The 7,837-nt window shown below is 47.3% G+C and overlaps 1 protein-coding gene across 3 annotated transcripts in view; it reads left to right on the top strand.

The window, feature by feature from the left end:
* The window catches only part of LOC115197681 (pleckstrin homology domain-containing family A member 5), a 228,541-nt gene that overhangs the window by 204,643 nt on the left and 16,061 nt on the right, over nt 1–7,837 (top strand). For all 3 annotated transcript variants that reach the window (XR_003879044.1, XR_003879043.1, XM_029759429.1), the window contains 2 exons: nt 1,805–1,922; nt 4,804–4,922. Coding sequence is in view for 1 of the 3 variants with exons in the window: in XM_029759429.1 (XP_029615289.1) it covers nt 1,805–1,922; nt 4,804–4,922 (237 nt within the window). In the remaining 2 variants the exon portion in view is untranslated. The remainder of the gene's footprint in view (nt 1–1,804; nt 1,923–4,803; nt 4,923–7,837) is intronic.

Below are 7,837 nucleotides of genomic sequence, written 5' to 3'. Positions count from 1 at the left end.
GTTTTGTATCCGTTGATTTGGTTTCTGTCATTTTGGCAGTTATTTAATTTCACTTGACTGGTTTTGTTTGTATTTTACGGTTGGTTGGTTTGTTGTCCTCTCATTTTGACCTCATTTGAATACATTTGTCCATTCCGTTTGCAGATCATGGCCATTTGTTTTAAACTTATCATCATGTCTTCACTGTGAATCATTTCTTTACCCATCTTTCCTCATGTCAGTGTGTGTACTGAGCTCTCTTTCCTCCTGTAAGTTCCTGACCTCTCTCTCCGCTCTTCCTGTAGGGTCCTGACCTCTCTCTCTCTCTCCTCTCCCTGTAGGGTCCTGACCTCTCTCTCTCTCTCTCTCTCTCTCTCCTCTCTCCCTGTAGGGTCCTGACCTCTCTCTCTCTCTCCTCTCCCTGTAGGGTCCTGACCTCTCTCTCTCCTCTCTCCCTGTAGGGTCCTGACCTCTCTCTCTCCTCTCTCCCTGTAGGGTCCTGACCTCTCTCTCTCCTCTCTCCCTGTAGGGTCCTGACCTCTCTCTCTCCTCTCTCCCTGTAGGGTCCTGACCTCTCTCTCTCTCTCTCTCTCCTCTCTCCCTGTAGGGTCCTGACCTCTCTCTCTCCTCTCTCCCTGTAGGGTCCTGACCTCTCTCTCTCCTCTCTCCCTGTAGGGTCCTGACCTCTCTCTCTCCTCTCTCCCTGTAGGGTCCTGACCTCTCTCTCTCCTCTCTCCCTGTAGGGTCCTGACCTCTCTGTCTCTCTCTCTCTCTCCTCTCTCCCTGTAGGGTCCTGACCTCTCTCTCTCCTCTCTCCCTGTAGGGTCCTGACCTCCTCTCTCTCTCTCTCTCTCTCTCTCCCTGTAGGGTCCTGACCTCTCTCTCTCTTCCCTGTAGGGTCCGACTCCTCTCTCCTCTCTCCCTGTAGGGTCCTGACCTCTCTGTCTCTCTCTCTCTCTCTCCTCTCCCTGTAGGGTCCTGACCTCTCTCTGTCTCTCTCTCCTCTCCCTCCTCTCCCTGTAGGGTCCTGACCTCTCTCTCTCTCTCTCTCTCTCTCTCTCCTCTCCCTGTAGGGTCCTGACCTCTCTCTCTCTCTCTTTCTCCCTGTAGGGTCCTGACCTCTCTCTCTCTCTCTCTCTCTCTCCTCTATCTCTCTCTCTCTCTCCTCCTCCTGTAGGGTCCTGACCTCTCTCTCTCCTCTTCCCTGTAGGGTCCTGACCTCTCTCTCTCTCTCTCCTCTCCCTGTAGGGTCCTGACTCCTCTCTCTCTCTCTCTCTCCTCTCTCCCTGTAGGGTCCTGACCTCTCTCTCTCTCTCTTCTCCCTGTAGGGTCCTGACCTCTCTCTCTCTCTCTCTCTCTCTCCTCTCTCCCTGTAGGGTCCTGACCTCTCTCTCTCTCTCTCTCTTCTCTCCCTGTAGGGTCCTGACCTCTCTCTCTCTCTCCTCTCTCCCTGTAGGGTCCTGACCTCTCTCACTCTCTCTCTCTCTCTCTCTCTCCTCTCTCCCTGTAGGGTCCTGACCTCTCTCTCTCTCTTCTCTCCCTGTAGGGTCCTGACCTCTCTCTCTCTCTCTCCTCTTTCCCTGTAGGGTCCTGACCTCTCTCTCTCTCTCTCTCTCCTCTCTCCCTGTAGGGTCCTGACCTCTCTCTCTCTCTCTCTCTCTCTCTCTCTCTCTCTCTCTCTCTCTCTCTCTCTTCTCTCCCTGTAGGGTCCTGACCTCTCTCTCTCTCTCTCCTCTTTCCCTGTAGGGTCCTGACCTCTCTCTCTCTCTCTCTTCTCTCCCTGTAGGGTCCTGACCTCTCTCTCCTCTCTCCTCTCTCCCTGTAGGGTCCTGACTACAGGCTGTATAAAAGTGAACCAGAGTTGACCACCGTAGCAGAGGTGGATGAAACCAACGGAGAGGACCGATCAGAACAGTCTGACAGAGACCCAGCAAACACCAAAGGTACACACACACACACACACTGAGACCAGAGACCCTTCAAACACCAAGGATAAAGTACACACATCAAAAATATAATGAATCGAGGGTGGTGTAGTGGTCTGTGGCACTAGAGTGGTGCTATCTGTGGCACTAGAGTGGTGCTATCTGTGGCACTAGAGTGGTGCTATCTGTGGCACTAGAGTGGTGCTATCTGTGGCACTAGAGATCCTGGTTCAAGCTCTGTCGCAGCCGGGCCGCGACCAGGAGACCCATGGGGCGGCGCACAATTGGCCCGGCGTCGTCCGGGTTAGGGGAGGGTTTGGCCGCCAGGGATGTCCCATTGCGCACTAGCGTCTCCTGTGGCGGGCCGAGCGCAGTGCACGCTGACACGCTGTGCTTCCGGGTTAAGTGGGCATTGTGTCAAATGCGGATTGGTCGTGTTTCGGATGACACACGGCTGTCGACCTTTGCCTCTCCTGAGTCCGTAGGGGAGTTGCAGCGATGAGACTGTACTGACTGTAACTACCAATTGGATGCCACGAAATTGGGGAGAAAAAGGGTTCAAAAAAAGAATAATTATGAATTACTGTTTGCTGCTCTCAGTTTGAAAAGCAGTCTAGAGCCACACTGTTGTTGTCACGGTTGTGTGTAGAGACGGACCAAGGCGCAGCTCTGAGTTCCACATCTTTTATTTCATGAAACTCACAAAACAAAAAAGGAAACAAACAACCTAACCGTGACGAAAGCGGTGCTACATGCACTAACTCAAAACAAGATCCCAACAAAACACAGTGGGGAAATGACTGCCTAAATATGATCCCCAATCAGAGACAACGATAAACAGCTGCCTCTGATTGGGAACCATACCAGGCCAACATAGACATAAAACAACCTAGACTAGAACACACACCCTAGTCACACCCCGACCTAACCAACATAGAGAATAAAAGACTCTCTATGGTCAGGGCGTGACAGTTGTAGAGCTAATAACAATATCAATGTTTTTATACCCATTTTCTGTCTAAAATATATGTAAACCAGAGCATAAATGTCTGAACTAAAGTTTTGTTGTTGCGTTTACAACTCGTCTAAGTCCCATCATGTACTGATTTCAGACAGTGTTTGGCTGTGGATTGACTGCATTGTTTGAAGGGAATGTTGCCATATTGGCAGTTAATTTGAAAAATGTATGGAATCATTCCTTTAACCTTTAACCTTTTCCCATGTGAGTTCTAAATACCTCGTAACGGTCCCCCCCCCCCCCCCCCCCCCCCCCCCCCCAGGCGTGAGTTGTTTTGTATACACGTGATGTCAGAATGCACTCACTGTTCCAACATGTGATTCAGCTGAATATTTTTGACTCATCTTACTCAAATATTTGAGGGTACATTGTACTTGGATTTAGCATGGAACACGCCAAAAACCTTTTGTTGATGAACTTGAAAAGTTCAACTGTTGATGAACTTTTAGTAACTGTTCATGAACTTTTAGTAACTGTTGATGAACTTTTAGTAACTGTTGATGAACTTTTAGTAACTGTTCATGAACTTTTAGTAACTGTTGATGAACTTTTAGTAACTGTTGATGAACTTTTAGTAACTGTTGATGAACTTTTAGTAACTGTTGATGAACTTTTAGTAACTGTTGATGAACTTTTAGTAACTGTTCATGAACTTTTAGTAACTGTTCATGAACTTTTAGTAACTTCTTATCATAAAAACACTCCTCCTCAAATTACTTTCATTGTGCTCCTAAATTGCAATGAATCAAATGGCCACCTGGACTATTTTCATTGACCCCCCACCCCCTTGTTTTTACACTGTTAGTCGAGGTTTACTGTCTATGCATAGTCACTTTACCCTACCTACATGTACAAATTACCTCCACTAACCTGTACCTTTACCTCCACTAACCTGTACCTCCACACATATTTATTTTGATTTATTTTTTAACTTTAGTTTACTTTACTTAGTAAATATTTTCTTAACCAACAATGCAGTTTTCAGAAAATAAAGTTAATGTCACAGGTGTCGTAGGGTGTAGACCAAAACGCAGCGGGAAAATATATACTCATCTTCTTTTTATTTGTGAAGAAGGAAAAACAAACGACTCCAAACAGTCCCGTCAGATGCAACAAACACTAAACCAGGAAATAACTACCCACAAACCCCCATAGAACAAACACCCTTATAAATAGGACCTTCAATCAGAGGCAACGAGAAGCAGCTGCCTCCAACTGAAGGTCAACCCAATAAACACCACATAGAAATAGACCAACTAGAAATAACATAGAAATACACTAAAACATAGAACATAACCCAAACAACCCCGAACCACACTAAACAAACACCCCCTGCCACGCCCTGACCAAACTACAATAACAAACAACCTCTTTACTGGTCAGGACGTGACAGTTAAGAGCTTGTAAGGAAGCATTTCACTGTAAGGTCTACACCTGTTGTATTTGGTGAATGTGACTAATAACATTTGATTTGAAATGTATTTGTGTGCTGCTATATGATTGATTTCTGTCATTTGGGAGGTTATGCCAGTTCACTTGACTGGTTTTGTTTGTATTATACGGTTGGTTGGTTTTTATTGTCCTCTCATTGTCAATGCTATTGTCCATTTCTTTTGCAGATCATGAACATTTGTCTTTTTGATTTAAACCTTACTTTCGTTATGCTCCTAAATGTATTTGTGCGCTCCTACATTTTTTTTTAAATTCAGGAGCACGTGCTCCTTGTACAAAATGTCATCATAGAGCCCTGACAGTCAGTCACTTTGACAGTCACATACATCTATTCAGCTGTGTGTCAGAAATGCAACAACTGTGTGACTTGGTTACGGAATGTTAATGATTAATTACTGACGCTCTGCTTGCTCGCTGTTCTCCCTCCAGGAATGTCCTACCCCGTTGGCATCGTTCCCCCCAGAACCAAATCTCCCAACATGCCAAATTCTTCCAGCATCACCTCCTACGTCACCCTGAGGAGGGGAGGGAGGCCAGACCCGCGCGTGGTGAGGCTATGACATTTGTGGACATGAATATAGTTTATGAAGTGGATATTAGATCAGTATTTTTTATTAAAAAAAATGTTTTTTTTGTTGTTGTGTTTTTTTGTACCTTTATTTAACTAGGCAAGTCTGTTAAGATCACATTCTTATTTACCGGGGCAGAACGGGGATTCAATCTAGCAGCCTTTCGGGTTACTGGCTCAATGCTCTAACCACTAGGCTACCTGCCGCCCCAGTATATCCAAATGAACAACACTCTCCTAGTGGTGGTGAAATGTCCCCTAGTAGTATACTATCTATGGTGGTGAAATGGACAACACTCTCCTAGTAGTATACTATCTATGGTGGTGAAATGGACAACACTCTCCTAGTAGTATACTATCTATGGTGGTGAAATGAACAACACTCTCCTAGTAGTATACTATCTATGGTGGTGAAATGGACAACACTCTCCTAGTAGTATACTATCTATGGTGGTGAAATGAACAACACTCCCCTAGTAGTATACTATATATGGTGGTGAAATGGGCAACACTCTCCTAGTAGTATACTATCTATGGTGGTGAAATGGACAACACTCTCCTAGTAGTATACTATCTATGGTGGTGAAATGGACAACACTCTCCTAGTGGTGGTGAAATGTCCCCTAGTAGTATACTATCTATGGTGGTGAAATGGACAACACTCTCCTAGTAGTATACTATCTATGGTGGTGAAATGGACAACACTCTCCTAGTAGTATACTATCTATGGTGGTGAAATGGACAACACTCTCCTAGTAGTATACTATCTATGGTGGTGAAATGGACAACACTCTCCTAGTAGTATACTATCTATGGTGGTGAAATGGACAACACTCTCCTAGTAGTATACTATCTATGGTGGTGAAATGGACAACACTCTCCTAGTAGTATACTATCTATGGTGGTGAAATGGACAACACTCTCCTAGTAGTATACTATCTATGGTGGTGAAATGAACAACACTCCCCTAGTAGTATACTATCTATGGTGGTGAAATGGACAACACTCTCCTAGTAGTATACTATCTATGGTGGTGAAATGGACAACACTCTCCTAGGTGCTGATTAATTCAAAGTATTTTAGACGTACGTATAGCCTACATGCTCACATACTCTAATGTAGCTGTGGGGCTTAAACAAGTCTGAATTTCTTATAGCCTAATTTTAAAGACATCAATGTTGCAGTAGAACAAATATGACAATATCGGAGTATAACTTCAAATAAAATAATTTGATGTAAGTCCATATTCAGATTAACTTCACAGAACAAGTTTGTAAAGGAAACAGTGGTTTTCTAAACTTCCCACAATGCCTCTCCCCGTGTCTTGTCCATTTAACTCCTGACAGTCAGTTTCTTGCTCAAAGCCGTGTGCAGGCCTGTGGCTGTGATGTTTAGCCTCCTTCTAAGGCAGTTCTGTAGTGTCTATGTTAACCTTGGTGTCCTCTTTAGCCTTGTCTACAAGGCTTGCTGCCACTAAACGCGTCTTGGTTCGGGCATGTTTAAAAAAACATTTTTCTGATGGTTCTTTGCTGTAGTGTCACGCCCTGACCTGAGAGAGCCGTTTTTCTTTGTTTAGTTAGGTCAGGGTGTGATATGGGGTGGGCATTCTATGTATTTTATTTCTATGTTTTGGCCAGGTATGGTTTCCAATCAGAGGCGGCTGTCTATCTTTGTCTCTGATTGGGAACCATACTTAGGCAGCCCTTTTTCCCTCCTTGAGTAGTGGGATCTTGTTTTTGTGCAGCTGCCTTTGAGCAGCCCCAGAGCGTCACGTTTCTTTCTGTTTTACCTGTTTATTGTTTTGTTCGGTTTTCCTTCAATAAAGTACGTGGAATTACCGGGACGCTGCACCTTGGCTTATTTACGACAGGGAGTTGGAGGACAGTGATCGTGACAGAAGATCCCACCACAAGAAAGCCAAGCAGCGTGCGCTTACTGGGAAGACGAGCTGGACCGGGGAGAACCAACATCAAAGGAAGCACGAGAGGCATGCGGTGATGTGCACTGTGTCGCCAGTGCGCACTCACAGGCCGGTGCGATCTGTGCCCACGCCCTGCAGTTGTCGAGCTGGGTTGAGCATCCAGCAAAGATGGGGTGTGCCAGCCCTGAGCTCCAGACCTCCAGTGCGCCTCCACGGCCCAGTGTACCCTGTGCCTGCTCTGCGCACCCAGTCTCCTGTGCGTCTCCCCAGTCCGGTGAGACCGGTTCCAGCTACACGTAGGAAGCCTCCAGTGATGATCAAGGGTCCGAAGCCTCCAGTGATGATCCATGGCCCAGAGCCTCCAGTGATGATCCATGGCACAAAGCCTCCAGTGATGATCCATGGTCCGGAGCCTCCAGCGACGCTCCCCAGTCCGGAGCCTCCAGCGACGCTCCCCAGTCCGGAGCCTCCAGCGACGCTCCCCAGTCCGGAGCCTCCAGCGACGCTCCCCAGTCCGGAGCCTCCAGCGGCGCTCCCCAGTCCGCAGCCTCCAGCGGCGCTCCCCAGTCCGCAGCCTCCAGCGGCGCTCCCCAGTCCGGAGCCTCCAGCGGCGCTCCCCAGTCCGGAGCCTCCAGCGGCGCTCCCCAGTCCGGAGCCTCCAGCGGCGCTCCCCAGTCCGGAGCCTCCAGTGGTGGTCTGCAGCCCGGAGTCTTCAGCGACGGTCCGATGATCCACGGTCTGGTTCCTCCGGCGGCCGGGAGTCTGCACCTTTGGGGGGGTACTGTCACTCCCTGACCTGAGAGAGCGGTTTTTCTCTGTTTAGTTAGGTCAGGGTGTGATATGGGGTGGGCATTCTATGTATTTTGTTTCTATGTTTTGGCCAGGTATGGTTTCCAATCAGAGGCAGCTGTCTATCTTTGTCTCTGATTGGGAACCATACTTAGGCAGCCCTTTTTCCCTCCTTGAGTAGTGGG

Source organism: Salmo trutta, chromosome 7 (genome assembly GCF_901001165.1).
Source record: "Salmo trutta chromosome 7, fSalTru1.1, whole genome shotgun sequence".
NCBI lineage: Eukaryota > Metazoa > Chordata > Actinopteri > Salmoniformes > Salmonidae > Salmo > Salmo trutta.
This window is presented reverse-complemented; position numbering and strand designations above follow the sequence as displayed.